The sequence below is a fragment of the Symphalangus syndactylus genome, chromosome 12 (genome assembly GCF_028878055.3).
Source record: "Symphalangus syndactylus isolate Jambi chromosome 12, NHGRI_mSymSyn1-v2.1_pri, whole genome shotgun sequence".
Classification (NCBI taxonomy): domain Eukaryota; kingdom Metazoa; phylum Chordata; class Mammalia; order Primates; family Hylobatidae; genus Symphalangus; species Symphalangus syndactylus.
In genome coordinates, this window is record NC_072441.2 from 95,409,179 (window position 1) to 95,424,488 (window position 15,310).

At 36.6% G+C, this 15,310-nt stretch overlaps 1 protein-coding gene across 9 annotated transcripts in view; it reads left to right on the top strand.

Annotated features, from left to right (window-relative positions):
* Window positions 1-15,310, top strand: part of POU2F1 (POU class 2 homeobox 1) — a 210,888-nt gene that overhangs the window by 177,211 nt on the left and 18,367 nt on the right. For all 9 annotated transcript variants that reach the window (XM_063625101.1, XM_063625108.1, XM_063625107.1 and 6 more), the window contains 4 exons: window positions 2,632-2,773; window positions 4,338-4,477; window positions 5,526-5,705; window positions 7,754-7,859. In XM_063625101.1, coding sequence (XP_063481171.1) covers window positions 2,632-2,773; window positions 4,338-4,477; window positions 5,526-5,705; window positions 7,754-7,859 — 568 coding nt within the window. The remainder of the gene's footprint in view (window positions 1-2,631; window positions 2,774-4,337; window positions 4,478-5,525; window positions 5,706-7,753; window positions 7,860-15,310) is intronic.

Below are 15,310 nucleotides of genomic sequence, written 5' to 3' on the forward strand. Positions count from 1 at the left end.
ACATGCACCACACACAGCTAATTTTTTTGTGTTTGGTAGAGATGGGGTCTTATGTTTCCAAGGCTGTTGACTTATTTTTTACTTGTTAAATTGTTACTTTTATATACTTTTATCATAAGATAGAAGTTTGTGAAAATTTGTAGCTTATTGTGCAGTTACTATGCCAGAAAACACTTATTGCCACCTAACTGCTACATAAGTTCTTATATTCAAAGAATTGCAAGGTTTAGTTGGCACCAGCTGTAATCTAAACAAGGTGACCATGACATGAATATATGTGATACACAATGCGTTAAGTTCAATGCTTGACATATAGTAGGCACTTAGTGAATATTTGATTGAGTGAAGTAACATTTTATTTTATTTTATTTATTTTTTTGAGACAGAGTCTCACTTTATCACCCAGGCTGGAGTGCAGTGGCATGATCTCGGCTAACTGCAACCTCTGCCTCCCAGGTTTCAAGCAGTTCTCGTGCCTCAGCCTTCTGAGTAGCTGGGATTACAGGCACCTGCCACCACACCTGGCTAATTTTTGTATTTTTTAGTGGAGATGGGGTTTCGCCATGTTGGTCAGGCTGGTCTTGAACTCCTGACCTCAGGTGATCCACCTGCCTCGGCCTCCCAAAGTGCTGGGATTACAGGTGTGAGCCACCGTGCCCTGCCTGAATGAAGTAACATTTTAATAAATATATAGAGATACAGGTATAGATAAACATAATCATCTATATCTTTAGACGTATTTGTATACAGTATAATGGATAGCATTTATGCCCTGCTCACCACTAATTCTGGTTCTTTCACTTTTATGGTAATTGGAAGGAAATTAATAAACAGTCTACTTCAGTATATTCAGAACTGTCACTAAAACTTTCTGTGATGATGGGGGGTGTTCTGTACATTGGACATGGGGTGTCCAATACAATAGCCACTGTCTACTTATGGCTATTGAGCACTTGGAAGGGCTAGTGATGCTGGGGAACTGAATTTTTAATTTATTGGGTTTTAATTAATTTAAATAGCCATATGTGGCTGGTGGCTATATGGGAAGGCAGAGGATATCAATCACTTGAAGTTCAGGTATTCTGTGTGCCTCATTTTGTCTTACATTTCAATATTTCTCATCTGTTAAACTTTTTATCAGAAGTTGTTCACCGAAAAGAAAATGGGGTTTTAAAAATATGTTACTTTTTTAACCCAACTACCACCTAATAAAAAATGTAGTATTCAATGCGCTAATAAAAAATGTAGTATTCAAAAGATGGATTAGGGGTGGGGGGGAATCAAAGGACTGGGATAATCCCAGTTCAAAATAAGTGTTGCCAGGATAGTTGAGAGTTGGCTGTCTCATAGTAGGATTCCTTGTATAGTACTTTGGACCAGAAATGATGTTGCCTTTCTGCCCTGTTACTAAACTAATTGAAATGAGTGGGTGAATCATTTAAACTCCGTGAGCCTCTGTTTCCTGTATATAAAGCAACTATCTTACGCTTTTTTTCCCACTTGATCAAGAGAGATTCAGCAGGAAGAAAAGCTCTGTATACATTTCAAAGGTTATAGGCTTATAGAGAAAGACATCTTTTGTAATATATTCAGGGCATCATTGTTCTATTGCTGTAAGGTTACCAAGTTTCCAGTGCCCATGAAGGTTTGACTAAATGGGTCAAACCTCTCTACTGTGAATTTCTATTTCTATGATGGTTACAAAAGTAGTCTTTTAGAATACCTGTTTTTTGTAACTAACTTTGAAATCCAAACTAGGAGTGAAAATAGATTTTTTTTTTCACTGCATCCAGAAATACTTGATAGGGAAAAGAAGAAAGAGATGATTTCTAATTTTTAAAGTGATTTTTGGGAAGTTTGATTAGTTCAGAAATATCTTGGGTTATCTAGAGAGTTATACGTAATATCTGTAGGTGATACAGATAAATTTATTTTTCTTTTTCTTTTTTAAATTTTTTTCTTTTTTTGAGACAGGGTCTCGCTCTGTCATCCAGACTGGAGTGCGGTGCCATGATCACGGCTTGCTACAGCCTTGACCTCCTGGTCTCAAGCGATCCTTCCAGCTCAACCTCCCAAATGGCTGGGACTACAGGCACACGCCACCACGCCTGGCTAATATTTGTATTTTTTTGTAGATGTTTTGCCATGTTCTCCAGGCTGGTCTGGAAATCCTGGGCTCAAGCAATCCACCCGTGTAGGCCTAGGCCTCCCAAAATGCTGGGATTAAAGGTGTGAGCCACTGTGCCCAGACCAGATAAATACATTTTTAAAGATTACTTAAATCACTTTGGTTGTATCAATTAAGGGGCTTGTTAGAATATTAGCACAATTTTTGATACCTAGTTGAAATTTTGGTATCTCCATGATTACATAAGGTGGCAAGAAGAGATTCAAAATGGGAAAGTATGTGGGACAGTATTGAACGTTGTAACGATTAGGCCTAAAAGAGTCCTCACAGTAACACTGTGACTGGCTTAGGGATGGAGTTTATGTGGGACCCCGTAAGTGGAATAATTATTGACTCTTTGTCTAAAGCAGTTATTGGAGCAACACCCCAGAGTGAAGGCTTTAAGCATTGGTGAGATGACTCTGTCTTTCCTCTCCTCTCCTTCTGCTCTGTATTGTGTGTAGGGTGATGTTGGGCTCGCTATGGGGAAACTATATGGAAATGACTTCAGCCAAACTACCATCTCTCGCTTTGAAGCCTTGAACCTCAGCTTTAAGAACATGTGCAAGTTGAAGCCACTTTTAGAGAAGTGGCTAAATGATGCAGGTAAGTGACTGTAAAAGATATTTCTTTGTCATTCATTGAAATTTTACAGGGGGATTGTTATATAAATTGGGGTTTATATTTCTTACTCTATTTTTGTTGTTACAGAACCTTGAAGCTTATTAATCCTGGGAGGATTATTATAAATTATGGTGATATAAATCAGAAAGCTGATTCATTTAAATATTCTAGTAATTACAGTATAAATAATTAGCAGTAATTTTTAGTCTGAAGTACTTCTTGTATTTGAGCCAGGATTAGGAACACACACACACACACAGTTGAAGGAATAGGATAAGTAAGGCTTTTGTATTTAGTTAAGCCTGAAGTAGAAGCTTATTGTTTCTTCCTTGATGAATTATCATAGAACTTGTTCTTGCAATAGTTCTGCTTTTGTTATTTAAATGACCACACGTTTCATTCAGAAAAGTTGGACTACTAGCTTTGTCTTACGTTTTTTTGTGCTGAGAGTTCCTTTTGGAAGATTGGAATCTTGAGTCACAGGATCATAGACTATGAAAGCTGTAGGAGTCATGTAGATCCCTTAAACTATGGTTCTTATTGTAGATATGAACAAAAATTAGGCCTTTGGAAAAGACAAACCTGAAACACGCATCCTTGGACAGTTTTATTCAGTAGCTACGGGTGAGGCCTAGGCATCTGTTTCCCGAGTCCACAGATAAGAACCACTGGTTTACTCTTTCCATCTTATTTTATGTGTAGCAGAAACAAACTCAGATGTGTATGACATGCCCAAGGTTATTAAACTGTGAAATTATAGAACCCTGTGATTTAACTTCAGAGAATTTATAAATATTTCATTTGTTTCTTTTCTTTTTACCCTAGATTATACCAATAAAATGAGAGGCCATTTACAAGATAAATATTAAACGTTCAGTAATTTCTAAGAAACTTTCTTCCTTTTATCCCCAGAACTTATAAACAAACAGAACTGGAGACATAGAACTGAGTTTAAGGATAGGAATAGTAAACCTCTTCTTTCTCAGAAACAGAAATCCAGAAGTAGTTGTAATATTGTCAACCATCCTAGCACAAAGAATGCCAATAAGGGCAGCAGAAATATCCATGGTAGTAAATATATATATATGTTGGGGGAGGTGGGAGGCGAGTAGGGGGAGACATGGTCTCACTCTGTTGCCCAGGCTGAAGTGCAGTGGCACCATCTCAGCTCACTGCAACCTCCGCCTCCCGGGTTCAAGTGATTCTCCTGCCTCAGCCTCCCAAGTAACTGGGACCACAGGTGCACGCCACTGTGCCCAGCTAATTTTTGTATTTTTGGTAGAGATGGGGTTTTACCATGTTAGCCAGGCTGGTCTTGAACTCCTGACCTAAAGTGATCCTCCCGCCTCAGCCTCCCAAAGTGCTGGGATTACAGGTGTGAACCACCGTGCCCGGCCAATAAGCAATATTGTAATGTAGGTTATGTGAAAACCTTTTCATACTTGCATGTAGCTTATTTTGTCAGTTTTGTTGTTAATATGCATATTATGCACATGAATCACTGTGCTCAGCTAATTTTATTTCTGTATTTTCTTCATTCTTACAGAGAACCTCTCATCTGATTCGTCCCTCTCCAGCCCAAGTGCCCTGAATTCTCCAGGAATTGAGGGCTTGAGCCGTAGGAGGAAGAAACGCACCAGCATAGAGACCAACATCCGTGTGGCCTTAGAGAAGAGTTTCTTGGAGGTCAGTGAGGATTTTACTTTTCTGTACATGGGATTGTCTGTGTAGTACTTAACATTAGTACTTAGTAGAAACTGTAGGTGGTAAAAGATGACATGTCAGCCTCTGCCCTTATGGATGATTATAAATAGGTGAAGTAAGTAAGTTACTAACATAGGAGACAGAACCAGAGTTCTGCAGGGTTCAGGAGAGACCAGAATCACATCCATGCGAGCACTCAGTATGAGAGGTGGCAGCTACCATCGGATACATAGGAATTAATTCCACAGACTAGAAAAGGTCGGGGGAAAGTACTTTAAGCAGAGGAAACGCATGAGCGTTTCCCTCTCAGAGTGGGGGAGAAACACTGGAGTGAGGGAAACCATAGGGTGTATCAGGAGACACTCTAGTAGATTGGTTGGTTAAATTGTAGTGTCTGTATGCCTGGAATAATAGTTTGGGACTGGAACACTAGAGACCTTGAGTGTTAGGCTGTGGAGCTTAAGTTAATGCAAGAGATATTTGGCAATTATTTTTTTGTACCAGATAATATCATAACAAAGCTTTTAAGAAAATTTTGACATCTCTAATTCAGAAAAGACTTGAGCACATTGGGAGGACTCTGAATTAGGAATTTTTGTCAGCTCTGCCACTTACTGTGTGATTGGGCAAATCATGTGATTTCTTTAAGCTGAAGGTCCTTCGTCTGTGAAATACCTGCCTTTCTTACAGTGAGGTCCAAATTAGATAGCATGAAGCATGGAGAAAGGTTAAATTCCTATTAATACATGTGGTTGTACTGGTATTTTGTTAATTTCATTCACAATTAATAGATCTTAAAAATGAAAAACTATAGATATTCAAGGATAACTTATTCTAAGTTAATATGAGTAAGTTTAGTAGGTGTATGTTCATTAGAACTTCTATCTACACAATCTCTTTGTTGAAAGTGGCCTAATGTGGATGGTCATATGTATCCCAGCTTCATTTTCTAACCTGACATGATTATGCCAGTAGTTCAAAAAGTTATTGCAAAGGATAGCTTTTGGAATTACCTTTTTTCACCCTGCAGAATCAAAAGCCTACCTCGGAAGAGATCACTATGATTGCTGATCAGCTCAATATGGAAAAAGAGGTGATTCGTGTTTGGTTTTGTAACCGCCGCCAGAAAGAAAAAAGAATCAACCCACCAAGCAGTGGTGGGACCAGCAGCTCACCTATCAAAGCAATTTTCCCAAGCCCAACTTCACTGGTAAGAATAAAAAATAGGGGGTGCAAGCTCAAGGGCTAATTTTTGCAATTTTACAAATGATCTGTTAAATCAGTTTATTTCATAATAGTAATTTAATGAATAAATACATCAAATAAATGCATGTAAATTTGTATTTTAGACATTATCAAGGTGATGAAATTCTCATTCTCTCTTTCCCTGTCTCTTGCGCTCTCTCTCTCTGCTGAGGTCACTAGTCTTGAGGTGCCCCTGCATGGAGGGTGAAATCTTGTGTTGTTATTAACCCAAGAACTTATTGGTCTTTCTTATTTTTTATTTATTTTATTTTTTTGAGACAGTCTCACTCCGTCACCCAGGCTGGAGTGCATTGGTGCGATCTCGGCTTACTGCAACCTCTGCCTCCTGGGTTCAAGCGATTCTTGTGCCTTGGCCTCCCAGTAGCTGGGATTACAGACGCGTACCACCATTCCTGGCTAATATTTTGTACTCTTAGTAGAAGCAGGGTTTCACCAGGTTAGCCAGGCTGGTCTTGAACTCCTGACCTCAAGTGATCCACCTGCCTTGGCCTCCCAAAGTGCTGGGATTACAGGTGTGAGCCACCATTCCCAGTCTTTTTTTTTTTTTTTTGAGACAGACTTTCACTCTTGTTGCCCAGGCTGGAGTGCAATGGCACAATCTCAGCTCACTGCAACCTCTGCCTCCTGGGTTCAAGCGATTCCCCTGCCTCAGCCTCCCGAAGTAGCTGGGATTACAGGCGCCCGCCACCAGACCCAGCTAATTTTTTTGTATTTTTAGTTGAGACCAGGGTTTCATCATGTTCTCCACGCTGGTCTTGAGCTCCTGACCTCAGGTGATCCACCTGCCTCAGCCTCCCAAAGTGCTGGGATTACAGATGTGAGCCACCATGCACAGCCCACCTATCTTATTTTTTAAAGTGAACAATTTTAGTTCTTTCATTGCATTTCCATCATACTCTTCTCTGGTATAGTTCATTAGATTACTCTGTAACCATGGGAGTAGATTTGCTGCTGATTCCAGTTATCTCAGAAAATCTTTAGTTACTTTTTATCCATGTTGAGTCCTAAAGCCCAATTTATTAAACTTACACTTACGTGATTAAGTGACAATAAATTACCAGATAACCTTCAGTTCTGAACTTGTATTAAAACAATCATCTCAGGTCTTTTACTTTGAAACAACATATGATTCTTTCCTGTGAAGCCTCATTGAGTAACTTCGGCTGTTTGCATTATTCCTAGACTGAAGAGACATACCGTGGTCGTATGACTCCCTTGGTTTTTAGGATGATTATAAATTTGATTTCTACATTGTCAGGATTCAAAAGATGGGAATATTGTTGAGTTTGCATTTCTGTTCTTTTTAAATTTGGTTTTATTTTATTTGAATGTCATTCCATACTGGCAGGCTTTTTAAACTAAGGTCAGCATTAAAAGCACATGTTAGTTTATGTGAAGGTTGTAGTTGTTAAATGGTGGGTCTGTAGTCATAAAGTTATGAGATAGTTATGAAAAAGATAATTATTAAACAACAGTTTTGTTTTGTAAAGGTGATGTTTATGTTTTAGATTTGTACTAGAAGAAAGACAATATTTCTTGCAAAACTAGAATTCTTCGTTATTTCAAAACTAATCAGTGTTTTAAAAGTTTGCTTCATGTTATTTTCATAATTTTATTTTATTAAAATCAAACCTAAGGCAATACTGCCCCCCCACAGAGTCAAAAGTAAAAGTAATACATGTACCCCAGATTCCCTGATCCTGTCAAATAGTTTTCTTATTTAGGTAAAGTTGATAATTAGTATAATGTTTCTTACCGACTTAGAGTATATCTGTCTCAATGCTATTGAAATTTAGAAACTTTTTATTATTTATTTTTAAAACCCAGGCAAAGCTATCTGTGATATCAGTGAACAACCATCTTCCAATAGCAGCTTTCCAACATAGGATGTCAGGTGTCTCAATTCCAAGATCAAAGAATGACTGTAAAATCATTTCCTCTTTAAGTTTTGATTTTAAGTGCTTTGTCCATGTTTTCATTTCTGACCTCAAGGTGGCGACCACACCAAGCCTTGTGACTAGCAGTGCAGCAACTACCCTCACAGTCAGCCCTGTCCTCCCTCTGACCAGTGCTGCTGTGACGAATCTTTCAGTTACAGGTAAGCAGCTGCCAGGCCATGCACCTGCTGAGCACATGGGAGGCCCGTGATAGGTTATTATAAGAATCTGCCATTAAATTGTGAATTAAGGCTCCAACTAAAGATAGCTGTTGCTCATAAACATCAATTTTCTTTAAAGTAACTCCTTTCCTTAAAAGTCTTCAATAGCTGTGGCTTTTTGCATTCAGAAAAACATCCAAGTTTGTCAGTTCATGAAGGTTATTTCCGGTCTGAACCTGATCTCCCACTAGTCTTTTGCCTACCCCACCCTCAACACACAGGAGGGCTCCATCCATACCTTTGTAAACGTCCCTACAATGGAAATGTCCATCTTAGCCTGCAGTTCTTGATCTGTTACTGATAAAACTATACCAGCTTGTATGTCAATTTTCTTGGAAATATTCTTTAGCTTTCCCAGGAGACTATTCATTTCCACGTACCTGTATTATAAATGATTTTATTTTTACACACATGTCTTTCCCAATAGACTGCACTTCTCAAAAGATTTGATTATTCTTTTTGAACTCTTGATGCCTAGTGACATACTCACTGTAAAATGAATGTGTTTTTTTTTTTCCTTTGGCCTCTTTTAAATAGCAAATTTTCCAGATAAATTTAAAATCACTTAGCACTGTCATCAGATGTTTTTTTAGTGATACATAGTGCATAAGACATGCTGTAATTATTCACCAGGTTGGTTATTTGCTAGTAAATCATTGGGTAGATTAATGATATTTCATAATGAAACTTGATTTAACCTAGAGGTGGGGACTTTTATTTTTCTCACTCACGTTTTAAATTTACAATGCCTCCTTGGCGCTATGACCTACCCATGATGTAAAAATTGAATAAATGGCTTTATATTATATTAAATTTCTACATTATTAAAACATTTTTGTTTATTTTTTTCTGTATCCAATCATCCATTAATTTTTGCTTATGTTAAACAGTACTTCTTGACCTCTTCTGGATGTTGGACATTTTTAAGAATTTGAAAGCTACAGACTTTTCCTCACACAAAATAGACATGTACACAATTTTTAGTAAAATTTAAGGAGGTTTACAAATGACAACTCTCATCAACCTCCCACCCCAAGGCTATTTGTGGATACCTACAGGTTCCAGTTTTGATAACCTTGGTTCAAGAATATATTTAAGAACTTTGGTTAAGAATATATATAATATTGAGCACTTCCACTTAATAAGCAAACTGTTAGTGATTGATTGGCATTGTGTCAGGCACCAAGAACATGAAGAACCATCTCTGAGGACCTTATTGTCCAAATTGACTGCACAGTCACCTGGTAAATTATGAGCTGAATCTTACCTTCCCAACAAATTATATTGCTTTAGGTCTAAAAATACCTGTCTTTTACAGAAATTTTTTTAAATAGTTTACACATTAAGAACAAATAGCTTTGCAGTTTTCTTAAAATGTGGGGAAAATCAAAGTAATTTTAGATTTTAGTACTCAAAACTAGCTAAAAATTTGCATCAGTTTTTGATACTTCTTACCAGTCACATTTTCTTGAACTCTTACTCAGCCTATTTATTTAGATCTAATTGTAATTTTTTTCTGACATGTTGATAATTTTTCCTGGAGTGAATTTTTTTTTAATTATTAAAAACATTATTAGGAAATTCAAACAGGAAAAACAATCACAAGTACCATTTTTATTTTCTCCTTAAATCTTTTTTATATGTACATGTATGTACAGTTTCAGTAGTATTTGTACAGTACAGTATTTGATTGCAGCCTTGTGATACTCTAAGCAGAGTACTCAGGCTCTGCCTGGACACCTGACCCACAAAAACTATGAGATGATAAACTGTGATGATTTAAGCTGCTAAATTTGTGTTGTTGCTCCTTGAAAGAGAAGAAGAGTCAGTGCCAAGTGGATTTTCTTTTCTTACTCTTTTATCAGCCGTTGCTCAAAACCATGCCCACTTTTAATTTGTTTTTCCTCTTTGGACTGTAACTTTTTTGTACAGCCTCTTTTCCTCTGATATTTTTATACTGCCTTCTTTTTTTCTCTGTTGAGAAAAGTAACATGTTTCTTTATCATGTTATTTATTAAAGACAGCCAATGTCTTAATCATAGAACTTATCTAATGCAATCTGCTTTCTTCCTGAAGACTTTCTTCTTGGGATTTCTATGATTGCTTATTTTAAATTGTTTTCCTTGTTTTCCTGAGTTAGATCCAATGTTTCTCAGATCCCCTGTCATCCTCTTTGATTCTTTTTTGTCTGGAGCACGTTCTCAAGTAATTTTATTTAGAAAGGTTACATGGGAGGTAAAACTTCTAAATATATGTATAACTGAGAAGTATTTATTTTGCCTTCACAGTTTTTTTTGGAGTTTGTCCAGTTACAAAAGTATTTTTCCTTTGAATTTTGTTGTGTTTTAGCATCTAGTGTTGCTGGTGAAAAGTCTGATTTCAATCTCTTTTTCCTTGTTTTTTCTCTCTGTAAACCTTAAGGATTTTTTAAAATCTTATACTGTTCTAAAATTTCACTACAAGGTTTCAAAGAAGGGGCCTTTAAAAACTTGCCCTCATTGGCCTTCAGCAAGCATTTTCAATGTGAATTAATGTCTTTCTTGGACTCTGATAATTTATCTTTTTTTTTTAAGTTGGGATTTTTTGGCATTCACTCTGTTTATTCATTTTGTGTCATTTGTAATGTGCTGTTGGCTTTTTTCATTGTCTGGTGATTTTTGATTATTTATTCATAGTGATGAATGCAAGATTACATTACTTATTATCAGTAGCCTGTAAGGGTTTTTCCTGACATTGTGTAGCTTCTGTTACTCAAGAGTCCCCTCCCCTGAATGGAAGGGCTTGCGGTGAGCTGTGAATGTGAATAAAGGACTGCCAAACTTTATTTCAGCCTATGAACAGGAAGCAGGCAGGCAAACGAGGCTTTCTGTCATACTTTTCCAAAATGAGGGGTATCTTTACTCATGCATGCAAGTGCCTACACTAGAATCCTTAGCATTCCATAGTCAGATTTTATTTTCTTTGAAGAGTAGGTGACTTTGGTTCTGTTCATTTGAGAGGTCTGGTAGAAGGAGGGAAAGACCCACTGTGAGAGCTATTATGTGAATAGTCCTTGAATCACCCTGTTCTCTGACCCTATTTCCATCTACCTCAGTATCTGACAAATAACTCTGAGCTGGGACTCTCTGTAAAGCTCCACCAGAGTGAATAATTTCCTCCTCTATCAGAGTCTTCTCCTCTGCCCTTCTGGATTATGGTTGATTTCTCCACCATCCAGCGAACCTTTTTCTCATTTCTGTAAATCTGTCTAAATCTCAAAACCTCTGATATCTGTCACCAGAGCTCTTTTTCCCTTTTGTATCTCTTTACTATTATTTGGAATTGGATTTTAGAAATGAAGGGAAAAACCATATCCTCAATACTATCTTCTAAGAAAAATCATGTTTGATTGATGTGGTCATCTTATTTTCCCATAGGTACATTTGACACATAATAGGTCCTTGGTAAACATTCTAAAATAGATGCAAGAGTGATCATTGCCATACTCCTCCAGAAAGACGAGTGTTCCATTGTGTTTCAAAAACTTGTAAAAATTCCACAGCCCTTAATAATCTCAACCAAACATACCCTGCCCCCAATTCATTTTCCAAAACATTTTTCATAATGACAAAATTTTTGATTCCTCAGGAAGATATAGCAACTATAATTATATAGCCATCTAACAACAAAGGCCCAAGATACAGGAAACAAAAAGGAATAAAGTTCAAAGAAGAAATAGACAATTCAACAATAACAGTTGCAGACATTTATTTGAGCCATGTTAAAAAAAAAAAAATTCAGGCCATGTGCAGTGGCTTATGCCTATAATCCCAGCACTTTGGTAGGCCAAGGTGGAAGGATCGCTTGAGTCCAGGAGTTCAAAACCTGCCTGGGCAACATAGTAAGACCTTGTCTCTACAAAAAAAAAAAAAAAAAAAAATGAACAAAATTAGCCAGGCGTGGTGGCACATGCCTATAGTCCTAGCTACTCGGGAGGCTGAGGTGGGAGGGTCACTTGAGCCTGGGAAGTTGAGGCTGCAGTAAGCTGAGATTGTACCACTGCACTCCAACCTGAGAACAGAGCAAGACCCTGTTTGGGGGGAAGAAAAAAAAGCCGTGAAGGATATACAAGATTTGAGCACTATCAACCAACTTGTTCTAACTGCTATCTGCAGAACACTTCGTCTAGCAACAGCAGAAAACACATCCTTTTTATGTACACATGGAACATCCATCTCCCAGGATACTTTTAGCCATAAAACAAGTTTCAGTAAATTAAAAAGGATTAAAATCATACAAAGTGTGTTGTCTGATGACAACTGAGATAAACTAGAAATTAACAATAGAAAGAAATTTGGGAAGTCCCCATGTATTTGAAAATTAAAACATGCATCAGAGAAGAAATAACATTCCTCTTCTGTTTTCCTATCAGGCCAGTATTACCCAGATACCCAAGCTTAGATAAATATCACAAGAAAAAAAATTACAAACTGATATTCCTCAGGAAAATATAAACCAAAACTCTCAAAAGAATCTTAGCAAGTCAAATCCAGCAACATACTAAAAAAATCAAACAATTATATACATCATGGCCAAGGAGGATTTATCTCCCAGGAATGTATGGTTAGTACAATAACTGAACATCAATTAATGTAACACATTATAATAGTAGAAGAAAGGACAAAAACCACATAATCATCTCAGTGGATACAGAAAAGATATTTGTAAAATTCCAAAACCCATTCGTGGTGAAAGCTGAAATACAAAGGAACTGTCTCACCTGATAAAGAGCACTTACTAAAACTCTCCAGCAAATAGAATACTTAATGGCAAAAGACTGAATACTTCCCTCACTAAGATTGAGAATTAGGTAAGAGTGTTTGTTTGCTCTTGTGGACTTCTGATTAACATGGTCCTGGAGGTTATAGCCTCTAGTAAGGGGGAGAAAAAAAACGAAAGACAATTTGGAAAGGAAGAAGTTAAACTGCTTCTATTTGCATTATTCTATATGTATAAAAATACCAAGGAATTCACCAAAAAAAGATATCTAGGACTAATCAATAAATTCAGTATTGTTGCAGAATACAAGATTGATATATAAAAAAATCAATTACATTTGTATATACTATCAATGGACAGTTCAAAAATGAAATTTAGAAAATAACTTGTATGTAACAGTATCAAAAGAATAAAATACTTAGGAATAAACTTAACAAATGAAGTGTAAGACTTGAACAATGAAAACTACAATTTGCTGAAAGAAGTTAAAAGAAGTCTAAATAAAGAGACATTTCATATTCCATATTCATGTTTTGGAAGACTAAGCATTCTTAACATGACAGTTTTTCTCCAGCTTGAGATATGTGTGCATATCTCTCTCTCTCTGATTTCAAGGTTTATCCACATTATAGCATAAATATATTTTTTTATTTTATTTTATATATATATATATATGTTTTTTATTATTATTTGTTCTCGAGACAGGGTATTGCCCTATCACAGTGGCGCAATCACAGTTCACTGCAACCTCAACTTCCCAGGCTCAAGCAATCCTCCCGCTTCAGCCTCCCCAGTAGCTAGGACTATAGCCACATGCCACCCGCCCAGCTTATTTTTGTATTTTTTGTAGAGACGAGGTTTTGCCATATTGCCCAGGCTGGTCTCGAACTCCTGGGCTCAAGCAATTCACCCACCTTGGCCTCCCAAAGTGCTGGGATTACAGGCATGAGCCACCATGCTCAGTCTTGCAGCTTGATTTATAGATTCAACAAAATCATAGTAAAAATTCCAACAGGTTTTTTCTTTGTTTTGTTTTAAAGAAATCGATAAACTCTTGGAAGGGACCAAGAATAGCCAAAACAATTTTGAAAAAGAATGAAATCAGAGCATTTTCATGTCCTGATTTCAAAGTTTACTGTAAAGCAACAATAATCAAAGCAGTGTATTACTGGTGTACATATAGATATAATAGATTAAATGGAACAAAATTAAGAGTCCAGAAGCAAAACTTTAAATTTATGCTTTATTGATTTTTGACAGAGGTGCCAAGGCAATTCAATAGGGAAAGGATAGTCTTCAACAAATGGTTCTAGGACAACTGGATATCCATATGCAGAAAGAGGAGTAGAGGAATTTAGATCCTTACCTTACACCGTGCATAAAAATTAACTGAAATGGATCAAAGGCCTAAATATAAGAGCTGAAACTATAAAGTTTCTAGTAAATAAAGTAGGACAAAATCTTTGTGACCTTGGGTTAAGCAAAGAGTTCATAGACACAGCACCAAGAGAACAATCCATAAAAGAAAAAAAAATTAGTAAATTCAGCTTTATCAAAAGTAAAATCTTTTGCGCTTCAAAAGCCACAGACTGAGAGAAAACATTTGCAGATCACATATCCAATAAAGAAATTGTGTCTAGAATGTGTAAACAACTCTTACAACTCAATAGTAAGAATATAAACAACTCAGATTTTTAAGTGGACAAATGTTAGTTTGCATTTTACCAAGGAAGATAATAGGAGTGACTAGTAAGCACATGGAGAGATGTGTGACGTTAGCATTACTCCTTAGGGAAATGCAGATTAAAACTACAGTGAGATAATAGTTTGTACTCACTAGAATGGCTATAATCAAAAAGACCCAAGATGATAAATGTTGGGAAGGATGTGGAGAAACTGGAACTTTATGCTTTGCTTGTAGGAATGTAGAATGATACAGCTTCGGAAAACACCTTAGCAGTTCTTTTAAACATAAATTTACCGTCCTACCCAGCAATTTCCCCAAGAGAAATGAAGACATTTCTACACAAAAACTTTAATATGAGTGTTCATATAGCAGCCTTATTTATAATATCCAAAAACTGGAAACAAACCAGTGCTCATCAACTGGTGAATGAATAAACAAAATGTGTTATATCTACACAGTGGAATATTATTCAGCCATAAAAATTAATGAGGTATTGATTTGTGCTACAATGTGGATGAACCTTGAAAACAGAATGCTAAGTAAAAGAAGCCAGATGCAAGAGACTACATATTGTATGATTCCATTTGTGTGAAATGTCCACAAAAATCTATTATAGAGACAAAAAGCAAGTAACTAGGTAGGAGTGTGACATGATTACAAACAGGCACAAGGGATCTTTTTTGGGAGTGGAAATGTCATAATCTGGATTGTGATGATGGTTGTATAACTAAGTTGATTAAAAGTCATCAAATTTTAAAGCTGGATGAATTTTGATGTGCTTACTAGTCACTCCTATATCTTCCTTGGTAAAATGTAAACTAACATTTGTCCACTTAAAAATCTGAGTTGTTTATATTCTTACTATTGAGTTGTAAGAGTTGTTTATACATTCTGACACAATTCCAATTCCTTTATTGGATATGTGATCTGCAAATGTTTTCTCTCA